This window comes from Gekko japonicus, unplaced genomic scaffold (assembly GCF_001447785.1).
Source record: "Gekko japonicus isolate JY-2015 unplaced genomic scaffold, Gekko_japonicus_V1.1 scaffold1430, whole genome shotgun sequence".
Classification (NCBI taxonomy): Eukaryota; Metazoa; Chordata; class Lepidosauria; order Squamata; family Gekkonidae; genus Gekko; species Gekko japonicus.
The window spans coordinates 37,710-55,575 of record NW_015176014.1 but is presented as its reverse complement, the minus strand read 5'-3'; the positions used below and the strand labels follow the sequence as shown (position 1 = coordinate 55,575).

Genomic DNA, 17,866 nt, shown 5'->3' with positions numbered 1-17,866 from the left:
AAACTGCCCTTTTTTTCAAGAACAGCTGTGCCAGAACTATGGCTTGCCCAAGGTCATCCAGCAGGTACAAGTGGAGGAGTGGGGAATCAAACCCGGTTCTCCCAGATTAGAGTCCATGCACTTAACCACTACACCAAACTGGCACTACACCAAACTGGAAGTTAGGAAGAACTTCCTGACAGAACAGGTTCCTCAGTGGAACAGGCTTCCTCAGGAGGTGGTGGGCTCTCCTTCTTTGGAAGTTTTCAAACAGAGGCTAGATGGCCATCTGACAGCACTGTTGATTCTGTGAACTTAGGCAGAACATGAGAGGGAGGATAGGATGGGTTGCCTCAGTGCTTAGTTCTTGTAGCCCTTTCTTACACACCCAGGGAAATGCTGATCGCCATGTTGGGGTCAGGAAGCAATTTTTCTCCAGCCCAGTTTGGCTGGAGATCGTGGAGGTTTTTTGTCATCTTCTGGGCGTGGATTAGCAGTCACTGAGGGTGTGTGGGGAGGTATTTGTGAATTTCCTGCATTGTGCAGGGGGTTTGACTAGATCACACTGGAGATCCCTTCCAACTCTATGATTCTAATACAGATAGAAGTTTTTTGCACCTTTTTAATTTGTTTGTTGCTTTTATTGGAAATTCTCTTCAATTATCCCTACTTAGCCTAAAAACTTCTTCTCTGCCCTTCAAACCTACACAGGTTTTATGCCAGTTTAGCTATCATGGCTTTCTTTAAACGATCCTGGAATTCGTGGTTTTATCAGTGTAACCAGGCAGACCCCCTCTGGGCTCTTTACTGCCAGAGCTCCGCTCCTGTACGCTCCTGCAGGAAATGACTCCTGAGCAACGCAGACCATTTGAGGGTAACATCAGGGTCCAGAATATTGTCTTTCAGAGTTCCCTGTTCTCCCTCACAGAATGACACTTCCCAAAATTATCTGGGAAAAGTCTATAAAACAAGCTTAAGACTGTAGGGTAGATACGGTCAGTAGTGACAGCATTCAGTCACTATTCCCCAATTGTATGAAATGCTGACTTCCACAATGCTTTCAAAATCCAAATGAAATGGTAATTCCCATGGAAACTTTGAAAATGAAAGGAACATACAGTTTAATTTCAATAATGAAAAGTAAACACTTTCAATGTAACACTTACTGGGTAGATTATAAGAACATCCAGCAAAAACCAACCAGCGCACTTTTCCAGAATGCAGCAGGGTGTTCAAAAGCATCAAAACCCAGGAGTTTTCAGAAGTCTACACAAAGATGCTGCCTCTGTTGAATAATAAACATTCTATGTGCAGCATTTCTGCATTTCACATACAATAAAGACATTGGAGTGTGGTTCATCCCACCATGTACAGTTGCACTTAGATGTTGTTGTCCCCCCCACCCTGCCCTAATATATAATAGTAATATGTAAAAATGCTTTAATTGCATGACACCACCCCAGATACCCTGTCCTATTGCATTACAGGAAGTTGCCTGTTCCTGTCACATGGCCATGTTTCTATATCATCCCCTCTGACAAGGAAAAAAAGAGTCATAACTGGAGTAAACTGCTTGTACTTCCAGCCTATCTCTTGAGGGAGCCTCTTTGCCAGACCAGAATTTAGGGTTGACTGGACAGGGTTTGGTGGTACAGTGAACAAAGGTGACATTTCCTTTTTCAGAAGAACTCAAGAAAACAGCAACAACATCCTGTGAGTAGTATTTTCCAGACAGATTGGGATGAAACCATTCGTTTATAGCTTGTATCCCAGAATGACCTACACATGGGAATCCTGGGCCTGGGAACAACCACCTAGGGAATAATGGGAAGGAATGTGAAGTAGCAGTGACATGGTTAACCCCAAAGTGGCTTTATGGAGAGCTGAAACCATGCACTGAAGTTCCCTATGCAAACAGGAGTGTGCCCAGTGGGATATAAAGTGGTTCCGTTTGTTGTACATTCTGTCAGACTATAGTTTGTTCCACTTTTGCTTTTCACTTGGCTTTGATACGTTTTACAGAAGCCTGTCCAGTTTGCCTATTTTTAATTGCTTTGCCTCAGTGTTCAACTTCAAAGTGCAATAGCCAATGTGTGTTTTTCTCCCTGTAAGATCTGTCCTCAACCTTACTTTACTTTGCTGTTTTCCTAATTCCAAACAATGTATGAAGGACAATTTAGGATTAGGCTATAGTGTGTGGCTGTAGTCTTTGAAAGTCAGCCGTGGAACACAAGCAGTGTGGTAAAGGATGTTGGAAGCGTCTAATTCTAGGGTCTCTTCTCCATGCCCCCATTGCCTGATATTTTTTTTTAGGGACTTGAAGTGATGGAGGACTCCCAGAACATACAACATAGACTTCCGCAGCATGATGCTCTAACTGCCAGCCCAGACTTGAAGACAGAAACTTCCCTGGAGGACTTGGGTGACCACCAGCTCAGAGCCATGCCTTGTTCTATGCAACAGAAGCGTTTCCTCAGGTCGGGAGTGACATTATGTGGCAAATCATCATTAGCCCTGTGCTGTCTAACTGCAATGGACAGCTGACCTAGGCCATGGTATAGGGTTAAAACCAGAGCTTGTTTTGTAGAAAAAGCCCAGCAGGAACTCATTAGCATAATAGGCTACACCCCTGACAATGCAGCTCATTAGCATATTAGGCCACACACCCTGTGCCTTCCCTTGGCTTACCTGGGCACCCCGCAGTTGCGGGGAGCCCAGCCAAGCCGGCTCTTGGACAGGCTGGGGAATCCCCCGGCCCCCCCCCCCCCGGGGCCCCCGGGGGGGGGGGGGCACTTTCCAGGCCTTCCCTCTGTAGCCACATACACAGAGGTTTTGGCTGTAGTGGGTGGAACTCCATTCCAGTGCGTTCCTGCCCAAAAATAGGCCTGGTTAAAACCACAGTTCAGTGACCCAGTCACAAGCTGGAAAAGTGCCTCTCTTTCTTAGGAAAAGTACGGTAGTGGGTAGAACAGCCCCATTGGGTGGGGGTATTGCTGCAGGAAGATGGTTATGATCCACCGAGAAAGGGTGGTGGTGGTTAAAGTCCATATTTATTGTTTGAGATTCTGAATCTATTTTTAATTATGTTTCCCTCATCTTGTAACTGGGAGCCAGGAAGCTATCCCATACAGGAACAGTCCATTAACTGGTTGGGATGATGGTGGTTGGTGGAGCAGAGAGAGACTGGATCCCTACTTGGGGGTGGGGTGGGGACAGCCTAATCAGGAACATGGGTATGTGGCTCCCTTCTAACCACATCTCCCAAAGCCTCACAGATTCACAAGACAGAAAGGAAACTCAAACACATCTCCTTCAAGCAGGCAGCTGAACACATCCACAAGGAGAGAGGTGGCCAGTTGGGTCACCTGGCACCAAAAACGATGCAGGGCCTATAGGCAACTTCAAGAAGGCATCTGGAACTTTGCCAGGATCTGCCAGCTCTGGAAGGCTTCTCTGGATGAGATTGAGGGTAAGAGGAACACTCAGCTTTGTAAGTCTATCTGCTGACAGAAAGTCACTGGCCTATTTACTGATATCTGTGTCAACTTTAACATGGGATAGGGCTGATGAGAATGCGTCTCCGGTGGCAGATCAGTTGGAGCACGAGAAGGAAAAAAGAAAATTCTCTCTTGTCATTGGGAAGGGACAGAGGCCTATCATGCATGCACAGCTTACAGCAGAGAAGCCTTTAAGCTTGACTTTGGATTCTGTGCCTGCCGTATGCCCCATTCTTTTTTCTCTGGTGTATTTATTTTACAGCTACAATTTTAAAAATGCACTTTTCTAAATTGGGGTGGAACTTCACTTGTGACGTGTGGGGGGTGGCATCCAAAGTTTTTGAAAAAAATTACACAATTGCCCTATTGCAGCTGCGCAGTAGCATCCAGCAAGCACCTTCCATTTATGTTTTTATTTTTTTATTATAACTTTTTATTTGGTTTTAACACAGGAAGGATACAGGGGATGGGATAAGACATCATGGGAAATTCCATCAAGTTTATATAAACGCTGTTGCACATTTTTCATTTTAATTCTTTGTGTCCAGATCTCTTTCGTTTATATAATTACTAACACTAGTAAGCACTAGTAACACAGCAAGGAGAGATAAGGAGGCCTTCCTGAATGAACAGTGCAAAGTAATAGAAGAAAACAATAGAATGGGAAGGACTAGAGATCTCTTCAAGAAAGTTGGAGAAATCAAGGGAGCGTTCCATGCAAAGCTGGCCATGATAAAGGACAAAAACGGTAGGGACCTAACAGAAGCAGAAGAGATTAGGAAAAGATGGCAAGAATACACAGAAGAACTATACAAGAAAGACCTCGATGTCCTTGACAACCACGACGGTATAATCACTGACCTCGAGCCAGACATCCTGGAATGTGAAGTTAAATGGGCCTTAGAAAGCATTACTAACAACAAAGCTAGTGGAGGTGATGGTATCCCAGCTGAGCTATTCAAAGTCTTAGAAGAGGATGCTGTTAAAGTTCTGCACTCCATTTGCCAGCAAATTTGGAAAACGCAACAGTGGCCACAGGATTGGAAAAGATCAGTATACATTCCAATCCCAAAGAAGGGCAATGCCAAGGAATGTTCAAACTATCGCACAATTGCACTCATATCACACGCTAGCAAGGTCATGCTCAAGATCCTACAAGCTAGGCTTCAACAGTACGTGGATAGAGAACTACCAGAAGTACAAGCTGGGTTTCGAAGAGGTAGAGGAACGAGAGATCATATTGCCAACATTCGCTGGATTATGGAGAAAGCAAGAGAGTACCAGAAAAATATCTACTTCCTGGCTTTAAAGTTTGATGCGAACGTATCAAGCAAGCTAGTACTGTGAAAGGGTCATTATGGCTCCTGATTCTGCCACTTTCTCCAGATACTTGGTGACATATCTCTGCAGGTCTGCTATTGGTTCACTGACTTCAGCCTTTGAGAAGTTCCTGGTGGTGATGCACTGTGCTAAAACTGATGCTGCTTTTGGAAGAGCAGTTCTTCAGAGCCTGTTTCTTCAAGACGACCTGCAGATAACATCAGGTACATGGCTCCCTAGTCATCAAATCACCGCAGACTGTGACTGCAGCCATGAAATTAAAAGACGCCTGCTCCTTGGGAGGAAAGCGATGGCGAACCTAAACAGCATGATAAAAAGTAGAGACATCACCCTGCCAACAAAAGTCCGCATGGTCAAAGCAATGGTATTCCCAGTAGTCATGTATGGCTGCGAGAGCTGGACTATAAGGAAGGCCGAGCGCCGAAGAATAGATTCTTTTGAACTATGGTGCTGGAGGAGACTCTTGAGAGTCCCTTGGACTGCAAGAAGAACAAATCAGTCAATCCTCAAAGAAATCAACCCTGACTGTTCCCTGGAAGGCCAGATAATGAAACTGAAGCTCAAATACTTTGGCCACCAAATGAGAAGGGAGCACTCACTGGAGAAGACCCTGATGCTTGGAAAGATTGAAGGTCAAAGAAGACGGGGACGGCAAAGGATGAGATGGTTAGACAGTGTCATCGATGCAACGAACATGAAGTTGAGCCAACTTCAGAGGACGGCAGAAGACCGGAAGGCCTGGAGAGAGCTCGTCCATGGGGTCGCGAAGAGTCGGACTCGACTGTGCGACTGAACAACAACAAAGTAACACTTAATCAATTCGCTAAAATCTTCTATTGTGATTCCTGAAAAAAGTCAGATTCTTTACAGTTCAAGTTAGAGTTTCTCTAAAACTATAATAGTTGTATCCATTACTCCTGCTCTTTGAAGTTTCTTTTCACCCAGTCATAGAATGGTATCCAATTGTCTCTCACATTTTGTTTGCTTTGGTCTTTTAACAAGTCCGACAATATATCCATTTCTGTTGTTTCTTTTTTTTTTTTGTCAAAAGTTCATTTTCCATTGGTATCTCTGATTTCTTTCAGTACTTAGCGTAAAGAATTCTTGCTGCCATAACTATATGTATAATTAAGTTTCTTATCTTTTATTTCAGGCATAATATTAAGCAAAAACATTTCAGGTTTAAATGGTAACAATATCAAACATATTTTTTGTAACATTTCATGAACCCTTCTCCAATAACAAGCACCTTCCATTTAAATCGTTGTGCTTCAGGTTTGGCGCATGCATTTTTTAGCATTTGTTCCTTGAATGAAAGGGAACGAAACATTGGAACTTACCTGAAGGTTTCTTCTCTTCAGTGGGGCGAAGTCATCCAAACTGGTTAGGTCACGCCTCCTCTCGCTCCAGGCAGGGCTATGAAAATTTGTGTAGACTGTATTGGCTCAGAGTGAGGCTGACCCTCCAGTCATAGTGTAGCCCAGCTCCATAACAGATTTTACATCCGACTAGATTTTATTCTGTTTTATTTTATTTTGGGTGGGATGTGGATGATGTCGCCCCACTGAAGAGAAGAAACCTTCAGGTATGTTCCAATGTTTCGTTCTCCTTCAGTGGGGGAAGTCATCCAAACTGGTTATATGCCCAAGCTACAACCTGGGTAGGATCCTCATTCTTATTTGTCTGTTCTACCACTATGCTGCACACCTTTCTACCAGATGAAGCCTCTGCAGATTTTAACTGGTCCCACCTATAGTGTCTCACACAGGTATAAAAGGTGGACCAGAATGTGACTCTAACGATTTCTTCCACTAGAACACTGGTGGGAAAGTTCACTATGTTACTGCAGATCTGGTGTAGTGGGCTGTAACATCCTTTGGAGGTCCTAGGCCTTGCACTTCATATGTCTCTCAGATACATGGCTTGAGACCTTTTTTACCTAAAGGCTGAGCTGTGAGACACAGACAGAAAATCCTTTCGCCTAATCTGCGCCATCCGGTGAAGGAGGCACACAGAGCTCTGAGCACGTCTAGTTTGTGCCAGACTCTCTCATTGGGGTAACATGGTACAGGACAAAAAGGTGGTAGTATCAGCTCTTGGTTAACATGGGAGGGCTTCTAATGTCCTGGCCCCACTGGTGGACCTCCTGATGGCACTGGTATTTCTGGCCACTGTGTGACACAGAGTGTTGGACTGGATGGGCCCTTGGCCTGATCCAACATTGGCGTCTCTTATGTTCTTATGTTCTTATAAGGGAAAAAAACTTTGGCCCAAAGGAAGGATCCCTCCTGAGTACCACCGAGATCTTGTGAAATATACACAATTCCATCCCAGCCAATAAAGCCCCTAATTCAGAAATCCTCTTGCAGAAGTCATCTCTCCATGAAAAATGAAGTCTTTCAAAAAGGAGACTTTAGATTCTGATGATTTGAAAGGATCAAGTGGAGGATTGCTCAAGGCCTGTAACACTTTAGACAGGTTCCGAGTAAGCAACTAATGCCTAATGGGAGGAGCCAACTGTATGGTTCCTTTCAGGGAAGCTTAAAGTGCCTATGAGAAGAAAAAATTAGGCAGCCTTATGCAGTCCCACATAGAGGCCAGTGCTGCAACCTGTCTCCTCAGGTATCCGATCTTAGAACCTGATTCTACACCTTGGTGTAGAAAGGGAATGATGTATTTGTAAGTAAGTTTCAGTGGATTCAGCTTTTTGGTACTGGCCCACTTCTGAATGTCTGCCATGTACGATTATAGAGACGACTGGAAGCAGGTATTCTGGACTGCACCATGGTGTCAACTACTTAACTTGGAAGGCCCAGTCCTACCAAATCCGCCAGTTCAATCTCTAAGCTGTCAGCTGGAGTCAAATAGAGTCTGGGTGGCAAGTGGATTCTTGTACAAGGAGAACCTATCACTTGGCAATCTTTACAGGGGAGACACTGACATCTTCACTAGCTTTGAGACCCAAAGACTTCTGTGCCAGAAAGGAGATATGAAAATCACTTCTGTTGTGTCCTTTGACACCTTGTTCAGTCCTCAGCTGATCGGTGTGGTCAGAGGAAAAGCATACAGCAGACCACTGCATCAACAACAAGTGCGTGTGCCCTTGCCCTCTGCCCTGGAATCATACAAAATGATTAGAAACCTGGCAACTTGATGTTGCAAAAAGGATCCAAGATAGGGCTCCTGAAATAAAGTGTGATTTTGCTAGAAGATCTTTTTGTGTAGACTCCATTCTCCTGGATCTAACTCCTTCCTTCTCAGCCAGTTGGTTTGGCGGTTTGCAAGACCATAAAGGTGTTCCCCTTTTAGAACTACCATTTCCCCAACCGGCCCAAATGAACAGGATTTTGGATGCATGGAGGAGCACCATCGATCTGGTGCCTCCTTGCCAATTGGTGTGTGCCTTGGCCATAGTATTGACTGTGTGCCCTCGATAGGATTTGGAAAGCACACAGTGCTAGTCTGACTGCCACAAGTTCCAGCCGGTCCATACTGTTCATATCTTCCAACAGGCTCCATCTGCCTTGGATTATCTGATCCTTGCAGTGTGGTCCCCGGCCTCTACTGCTGTGAGCCATAACTGCCATCAGGTAAGGAGGCTGGAGGAAACCGACTCCCCTTGTCAGATTTGCTCATGAAGACCACTAGTTTAGTGACTTCTTTGTGCGTGGGGTGGAGCAGTATCTTGACATCTGTGCACCCTTTTGTGTGTGTGTGTCCTTCTGACAAGGGAGAAGAGTCCATTGTAAAGGTGTGGCATGGAAGCAGGCCCAAGGAATCAGATTTATGGACTACATCCTCAGTCCCAGTACTGTCAACTAGTGCATGAGGTCCACTGACATCTGCCAGATTTCTTTCACCCCTTCCAACAATTTTTCCTGCTTCTTTGCAGGTGGAAACACTTTGGCTATCCTCATCTGAATCCTGGCCCCTAAGTGGACTATGTCACTAGAGGTTGTGAGATTATTAATATTATTTTTAACACATTAATCAGGCATCCTTGTGCCTGAAGAGATTGCCTAATGGACTTGGTGTCCTAGCTCACCTCTGCTGCCTAGGTACTGTGGAGCATATAATCCATGTAAGGATAAAAGTGGATTCCCTGTTGTCGTAGGTAGGCTAATAGAACTACCAGGACCTTGGCCAACACCCTTGGAGATTATGTCAGCCCAAAGGGTAAGGCCTTGTATTGGAAATGCTAGCCCTGAAAATCAAAAGGGGAAGAACTGTCTGGAAGGTGGAATATGCAGGTTAAACATCTTGAAGGCCTAAGGACATCACGTGGTCATCCTGCTGAGTACTCTGAATCCTCTGCAGAATCCAGTGAAGAGATTTTAAACTAGAACTTGTACTTCTTTACCCATAGATCAAGATGGGCAGCCGTGTTAGTCTGTAGCCATAGAAAAGAGCAAAAGCCCAGTAGCACCTTAAGGACTAACAAAATATGTGGCAGGGTATGAGCTTTTGTGAGACACTGCTCGGTTCTACCTATAGCTTCAACTCTTTTTAAATTTAGAATTGCTCTCCAGTCCCTGGCTCTTTTTGGGACTACAAATGGAATGGAATAAATCCCATGGAAATGCTGTTCTAAGGGCACTGGTTCCACTGTCCCTACGTGCATTAAATTTGAATAGGTCAGGACAAAGGAAAGGTGTCTCTGTTCTGTCTTGGGAAGTGGAGAAACACAAAAGTGAGGAAACTGCTGGAGTTGACCCCCAACCATATTGTCAGGTGGTTGGTCTTCGTTTTGTTGGTTCCCGTCCTGTTTGTTAGGAGGGAGCTGTCTCTGTTGGAATCTGGACCTATAGCCAAAGGTGCAGGAGCACCTAAAGTCCTTTTTTTTTATTTTTAGTGCCAATGAATCTAAAAGACAGGGTCCACCTTCCAATGATTTAGCCATAGGTTCATTCTTACCACTATACTGGTGGCCTGTGCTCTGGCACCAAATTGCATGGCCTCTTAGGATGCATCTGCTGCAAATTTTGCAGCCCTTTAATCTTTAGGATGGATCTCTCAAGCGTCAAGGGGTCAGTGTTGGGCTCTTGAAGGAAGTTAGCAGCCCAAACCGTGATGGCCCTAGAAAAATCTGAGAGCATGGCAGGTGGTGGCTCAGCTTGTCAGAGAGGTTGCTTCAGGGGATCCCCTAGGGGCGTCTCATTATTAATATTTTTATTCACTGAATTTGGAGATGGACAATTTTGAGGACCCTTTGGATGGTTTCTCAAACCCTCTAGTATCTAAATTAGATGGCGCTGATGATCTAGGGTTGGTTTGGTTGTGGGGGTTTTTTGTATCCAACTAGTAGTTAAGAAAAGGCAAAGGTACTTTTTTCTTTTCTTTTTTAAATCTCTCGAGATGTTCCAGCCGGAAAGGTCTAGGAGAATTTTCTGACCATTCCCCTTCCTCTTTATCAGAGGTTGTTGTCATATATCCTATGGTTGAAAAGAGCCCCTCCACCCCTGAACCCAAGCCTGACATGGGTGGGGTTCTTTGACTAGCTCTCAAAAGCTCCTGATGCTGCTGGTGCTAGTGTTCTTATCAGCAAGATCAGTCATAGCCACTGCTTGGCCAAGTAATCCTAGCCACAGAAAGGCCAACAGGATTCCTGGTTGCATATGCACAGGGATGGGGGAGGCCCAGGCCAAACTAAAGGCCTAAATAGGGAGGGCAGAAAAAGTGCGGGGGAAACCCGAGCAGCCGCCCTATTGGAATTTCCCTGAACTGCCTAAACCGTGCTGGGAAAGGCCTCAGAGAAGGGGGGGGGGGGCTTGCTCTGCTGCATTTGCTTGGATCCAACCTTTGTTCACCTTGGGGGTCCTCATCCCACTGCCCCTGTGTCTCTTGGGGGGGATCTGACCTTCAGCTCCAACCCTCTCACTCCCTGTAGGCTCGGAAGCCTCCGAGTCTGTATGGGGCAGGCCAGACGCTGCGATCTCCTCATGGTTGCTGGACCCAGTAGAGCTCTGCTGGGGTTTTCCAGCGCAGCTGGGGGTTGGCTGCAGAAACGACCTGAAGCCTCGGGTCTGGCAGCACCATGCCAGTCTCCAGTGCCTGAGTCCTCAGGTGGGAGAGGCCTGCCACAATGGTCTCCCCCTTCTTTCTAAGACCAGCAATGGGGCCCTTCCTCAAGGCCCTTCTGTCTTCCATACTTACAGGTAAGAGGCTCCAAGAGCTCAGGGTTCAGACCCAGTAGATCTCTGTTGGGTGTTTTCAGCACAGTCGAGGGCCGGCTGGCGAATGACTCGAAGCCTCAGGTCTGCCAGCACTGATGGGCCCATGCCAGTCTCCGATGCCTGAATCCTCAGGCGGGAGAGGCCTGTCACAACAGTCTCCCCCTGTCTAAGACCAGCCATGGGGCCCTGCCTCAAGGCCCTTCCGTCTTCCATACTTACAGGGTAAGAGACTCCAAGAGACCAGCTCTGGGTTCAGACCCAGTACTGAGCTCTGCTGGATTTTTTCCAGTGCAGTTGGGGGCTGGCTGCATTAACAACCCGGAGCCTCGGGTCTGGCAGCACCGACAGAGGCCCATGCCAGTCTCTGATGCCTGAATCCTCAGGTGGGAGAGGCCTGCCATAACTGTCTCTCACGGAGGGCCGTTTGTGGCATTGTAGATGTTTCTGCCTTTGGCCAGTCTCCGGTGCCTGGAAACTCAGGCGGGAGAGGCTGTCTTAAAGGTCTCTTCTTCTTTTAAGACCAATGATGGGGCCTTTCCTCAACGCTTTTCTCCATCTTCCATATAAGGCAAGAGCCTCCAGGAAAGCAGAGCTAGGCTCAGGCGTCCTGCTGGAGCGGCAGGGCTATTGAAACTGGAGGATCAGCTTCACTCTGAGCCAATACAGTCTACACAAATTTGCATAGCCCTGCCTGGAGAGAGAGGAGGCATGACCTAACCAGTTTGGATGACTTCCCCCACTGAAGGAGAAAAGAAAGGAACCCACTGTTGAAATTGACCAGACTTTCGGAAACTGACAAGCAGCTGGAAGCCCCATCTCCCTTATATATAAAAGCCGAATGGTGGTGGCACTTCTCTAGAACATTCCACACGCTCCGGAATTGGTTGGCGCCCTAGTGTGTCATTCAGAATCTGTCCCTATCCACTGGCTGCATTGCTTGAGTCTCTCCTCTAACATTCCAAACAGCTGTCGTCCCCCCCCCTAGCCAGTCAGAACATAGAGGTTATTTGCATATGCTGCCTCATTGGCCTTTGCCTCGGAACACAGAGGTCGTTTGCATATGCGACTTGATTGGCTTTTGCCTCTAACATTCTAGTTTGGTGTAGTGGTTAAGTGCGTGGACTCTAATCTGGGAGAACCGGGTTTGATTCCCCACTCCTCCACTTGCACCTGGCTGGATGGACTTGGGCAAGTCGTAGTTCTGATAAGAGCTGTCCTTGAAAAAGAGCAGTTTCTGTCAAGAGCTCTCTCAGCCCCACCTACCTCACAGGGTGTCTGTTGTGGGGAGGGGAAGGGAAAGGAGTTTGTAAGCCGCTCTGAGACACCTTTGAGTAGTGAAAGGCGGGGTATAAATCCAATCTCTTCTTCTTCTTCTAAACAGTTTGCTGTTCTGAGGTAAAATGTGTCCAATCTCCAGGTGAGGGCTGGAGATCACTCAGAATTACAACTGCTTTCCAGGTGGCAGAGATCAGTTCCCCTGGAGAAAATGGTGGGCTCTGTATCCTTATATGCTGCTGAGGTGGCCCCGGTATTACAGCCAATGTGACGTAGCAGTCAGGACTTCAGAGCACGGGAGAGGCTGCAGGTGTGTGGGGGTAGAAAGCTGAAGAGTGAGGGGGAAATAAAGGTAGGTTGATGATTGGCTGGGAAGGAGATAGGGTTGCCAACTCCTGGTGGGAAATTCCTGGAGATGTGAGGGATGGAGCCTGGAGAGGGTGAGGTTTCAGGAGGCGTGGGACCTCGGACAGGTACAAAGCCACAGACTCCGCCCTCCAATCCAACCATTCCCTCCTGGGGAACCATTGTTGCCAATCTCCAGGTGAGGGCTGGAGATCACTCAAAATTACAACTGTTCTTTAGGTAGCAGAGATCAGTTCCTCTGGAGAAAATGGTGGACTCAGTGTCATTATACCCTGCTGATGTCAGCACAGCAAATTGACACTGAGTGTCCAAGGCCGGGGCACCCGCCCAGAGCCTCTTTCTAGAGGCCGTTGTATTTATTTCCACAATGGACTGGGGGATTCTTTGCTGTGCTATCAGCCACTGTGAAAAATGGGAGAGTCCCATAATCTCATAATATGGGGGAACATGTTGAGTGTACAGAATGCACAGTAGAACCCACTGACACTGGCATTGCAAGCTGTGATCATTGGTTGGCAACGTGTGTGTGTGTACCGGTACAAAGTTGGCTGCAACTCTTCCATGCTTTTGCACAGGGCTGCAATTTGTATGGGGTCCTCTAGCAGAAGCTCTGGATAGCTTTTTTAGTATTGTGCCAATAAATTGGGGGGGGGGACTTAGGTTTCCCACCTCAGTATCTGTCTCTCATGTCAATTTAATTCCGTATTGGAAAATAAGAATGACTGGTAGAAGGAAATAAAAAGTTCTTTTCCCATTCCTGTTATGGCAACATAGAAACAGCTCGAAGCATGTTTACTCAGAAGTAAGTCCCACTGTTTGAAGCTAAGAACAAGAAGATGATCAGAAAGCTCTCTCATAACAACATATTAACACATTTGAAGCTGTGATAAACAAGAACTCTACAAGTGTATTGTGATATTAACACTTTTAGTACTAACACTTATATTAACAGAGATAAGATCTCCTCCTCTTGGGGTTTTAGCATAGTGTGGTTATCTTTCCTTTATCCCTAGTTGTAGTTCCCTTCCCAATATTTTATTTGTAGTTCTGTAGTCTATTGCAAAATAAAAAATATCCCTTCGGGGGTTTAAAAAAGAAGTCCCACTGGCATCAGGGGGACTTACGCCCAAGTAAGTGTGCACAGGATTGCAGCCTGGAAACACTTTGCCATCTTGTCTGTAGCTCTGTTCTCAGCCTCCATCTGTGGTGCTCTTAGGGTGTGGGTGATACTGGTGGGTTAGAAATGGTCAATTGAGGTTCATCTGTTGAATCAGGGCTGGAGGGTGTTGGTGGCTCTGCACCAGCTTTTGGCTATGCATCCTGACAGGCCTGCAGCTCATTTTCCTGTCGGTCAGCTTCTGTTAACTCAAGGCTGACTACACAGGGCTTCTCTTCTCCTGAGGAGTCCTCTTCTCCTGAGAAGTCCTCACTATTGCTGAGCTCTGGCTGACCCACAACATGAAATGAGACTTTCACTAGTCTCGAATCACTGGGGGAAAATTACAGGGAAAGAATGTGGTTCTCTGACAGCTCTCTGAGAAGCCTCTTCGTAAGCTCTGTAGCGGGAGGGGAGGAAAGACCAGCATTGGGTCATGTGGGGAATGGAGGAGGCTGATGACTCTTTTCCATTCATCACATCAACAGAGAATCCACTAGAGCTTGGCAATAAGACAAGGGAGCTTTGCAGCTGTTCTAGTCAGTTTCAAAAATAGTTGGTCACTTTCAGGAGGATTTTTTTTAAAACTCTGTCAGTTTCCTTTGTATTCTCTTTCATTCAAGGAACTGAACCATGGGGATTTAAACGGAAGGTGGCACTTGACACTACTGCACAGCTGCAATAGGGCAGCTGCATAAATTAAAAAAACCTTTGGATGCCACCCTCCCACTTGTCACAAGTGATATTCCCACCCCAATTAAGGAAAGCTGTGGGTTTTGGTTGTAGCTAGAGTTCCCAAGTATTTACCACGATCCGGCGGGGGAAACATGCTCCCTGGCTGGACCATTCCTCCTTGTAACACAACATGCTGTCACCAGGAAGTGACGCTGGGCGACGTTCTGGCAATGGGGCTGAAAACTTGATGGTACCATCGAGTTTCGAGCCTCATTGCCAGAGCGTCACCCAGCGTCACTTCCTGGCGACAGCATGGTGCGGCGCGTCTGTTGTCCCCACAGGAATGATCCTGCAAAGATGTTAGGGTTGCCAAGTCACTGCGAGGGATCGTGTGTCTTTGCAGAATCTGTGCCATGGGGATGGCGAGATGCGTTGCACCCGCCGTCGCCAGGACACGACGCTACACGTCGCTCTGGCGTGCAGAGTGGAAGGAATTACCTCAATGTGGGCAGTGGACTGGCCTTGGAGTGACAGGAAAAGGGTGGGGGAAATCCAAGGGAATCTATACACTTTTGAATTACCTTCAGCTTGGAAATAAAACAAGGGGAAAATCAGCACAAAAGCAGTCTCAGACAACCCAGGGAAACAGTGAATGTAAAGTGAACTGAGTGCTGGAGGGAGGAAAATGAATGCAGAATGAAAAAGAAAACCCGACAGACATGCACGGTGAAAGCAAGGCAAAACACTCATGCACAATAGGCCCTAGTTTCATAAATACTGGTACTCATAGACCTCCCCACCAGCTGGGCTAATTATTTTTACAACCACTGAGCTGGCTGGTACAAGGCAAGGGGGGACTTCTAGAGGCTGGCTGGCTGCAAAAGTTGTTGAGAACACAGAAGGAAAATGAAATCCTGCTTCGTAAATACCATGGGTGGTCATGGGGTTGGGTGATTTGTTGGAGATCAGGAAGAGGAGGCAGCTAGTATGTGAGCAAGGGTGCTTCTTCTTCTAAAGGGAAACCCACCTCTGCCTCTGATTTATGTTTTTGTATATTCATTACATTGAGCGGTATGGATATTTCTACATGCCCAGTGACTGACAGCATCTCTAATCAGGGCAGACTGAAACCAACAAGGAGGCAATCACATATGTGATTGTGAATTTGGGACACAATTTGGGACACGATTTATCTTGTGTATCATCTCTACCTCCTCTTTTCCTCTCAGCGGTTTTTGGCCCAGGCATACAGTCCTATTTCAGTTTCCTGAAACTCTTGCTTTTTATCAACTTCCTGGCTGGGCTGCTCATCATATGCTTTATACTGCTGCCTGTTACCATCTCCCATGACACAACCAGTTTTCTGAAGGGTCCAAGTGCAGGTGAGTCCTTGCTGAATCTTCAAGTGCATACATACTAGAGTTTCCCTCAGCACTCTGGCTGGGTTAAAAATTACACTGATATCTAAGTGTTGGATATCCTTTCTCCTAGAGCTGGAATGCATGAACTACAGCAGTGACATCAGTCATAGATCATCCTGGCAACACCTTCAGGACATCTTCACTGGGGACGTGAGTTTGCAGGAAATACAGTTTGCAGGTCACTTCCCGGGGAGGAACGTTTGACGGGGTGGCAACTATGTGGGGCTAGAGACTTGGGATGGAATGTACCTGAAGTTTAGAAAACTGAGTGGTGGAAAAGAGGGAAAGCTTTGGGCAAAGACAGGCAGTAGTGTCTCTTGGGTTCAAGGTGAACTGGTGGAAGGATTCCCACTCATTCTTTGGCCCCTTAAGACTGTGAATCTGAACCTTAGAAAATGATTGTGGGTTAGGCCAATCTACAAGCTTTCTCTCATTTCCTCTCAGGGCTATTTGGAGCATTCCTACCTGTTTTATGGTGCTTATCGTGTAAAAGAGGACAACAAGAACAACTATAATGTACACTTAGCCTACCTGCTCAGCATCCTGGGATACCTCTTTGCTAGCTTCCTCTGGATCCTGCTACGGTAAGTGGCCCAGATGGAGCCCAGGACTCAGAACTGACTAGGTATGAAAGTGTGGAAAGGGGGGGGGGAGGTATGGAGGAAAAGTAAGTAGTTGTGGGGCAGAAGGTTTGAGATGGGGAGGGACAAATTTGCATATGTAGTATGTTAAAACTTCTGGAAATATTAATTTCTCCCTTACCTCAGGAGGTCATCTTGTTTCCATAGCTGAACCACAAAGAGGCAGTATAGCCCATCATTTGACATAAGTTCTCAGTGAAGAACCTACTCCAACATATTCTGTTAACAGCATGTCCCTCTGCCCAATATTTTTCACAATTGGAAACATTTATCCAATATGATATTAACAAGAGAGGGACTTGCAATGGAGGAGTCACATCCCTCTCCTTCCAGCCCCGACTTTCTTCCACTTACTTCCATCCCACTGGCTCCTCCTCTACCAGCTCAGACTGTGCCCCCCCACCCCCACAATTCCCTTCCCTTCTACTGCTCTTCTCCCCCAACTTCAGCTGTGCTTTTCTTGCTTGAAACTGTTTCCTTCCCACTGAAGCCAGTACAGCTGTGCTTTTCTCATCCTTTTTGTGATGACCACTACCAACACATGGCAACCTAATATGAGTGCATTTTAACCTAATATGCCATCCAAACCAGTATTTTTTCTTTTTTGCAATATCTGTGCACGCTGTTACCTTTTTTTGGGGGGGGGGGACAGGCATTAGCCTACTTTTTAACATTTCAAATTTTTCTGCAAAACTAGGAGTTCCCCAGCTTCCCCAGAGTTTTCACAATCTGAAATTGTAGCCAGAGGCTGGCTCCATTTTTTTACTGTTTTGATCCACACATTGGCTCATCCTTGGCTACTAGGATAAACAAAATCTCCTTGCCCTTTCCCCATCTCCTCCATATGCTATGATAATCAATTACATTTTTATTCCTTCCTTCCTGCTTCTACCATCACTATTGCCTCTCACAGTGGTTGGCCCACTTTCATGGCCTACCAAGAATGTATGTTCATTCCTGCAACCTCTTTCTATCTGAGAGGAAATTGGGCATTACCAGTGTTGAGTCACATCCCCTGGATTGATCTTTGTGACAAACTCCATCTTCTTGCTTACAGCGAATGTATCAGTTTGCTAGAAGAAAGGTTTTGCACATCTGTGACAGACCCATCTAATGTCTCAATATTCAGGATGACGGCCAGTTTGGTGCAGTGGCTGATGCTACGATGGGAATTCAAGCCATACAACAGTACCAGGATCTTCACAGAATGGGATTTCTGCATCCAAAGCCCTGAGGTGGCAACCCTCAATCAGCGGAGTATTTACAATGGCTTTAAGGTGCAGTATAGTTTACCTATAGAATACAATAATCTGGTCCTATCCCTTTCCCCAAGTCATCCTAT

The 17,866-nt window shown here is 46.3% G+C and overlaps 1 protein-coding gene across 1 annotated transcript in view; it reads left to right on the top strand.

Moving 5' to 3' along the window:
- Positions 1-1,656: 1,656 nt before the first annotated feature.
- TMC8 (transmembrane channel like 8) overlaps positions 1,657-17,866 on the top strand; it is a gene marked incomplete at its 5' end in the record, with an annotated part of 28,677 nt that continues 12,467 nt past the window's right edge. The window contains 7 exons of the mRNA XM_015426565.1: positions 1,657-1,692; positions 2,293-2,456; positions 3,297-3,448; positions 15,692-15,844; positions 15,954-16,033; positions 16,328-16,467; positions 17,654-17,801. Of these exons, the coding sequence (XP_015282051.1) occupies positions 1,657-1,692; positions 2,293-2,456; positions 3,297-3,448; positions 15,692-15,844; positions 15,954-16,033; positions 16,328-16,467; positions 17,654-17,801 (873 nt within the window). The remainder of the gene's footprint in view (positions 1,693-2,292; positions 2,457-3,296; positions 3,449-15,691; positions 15,845-15,953; positions 16,034-16,327; positions 16,468-17,653; positions 17,802-17,866) is intronic.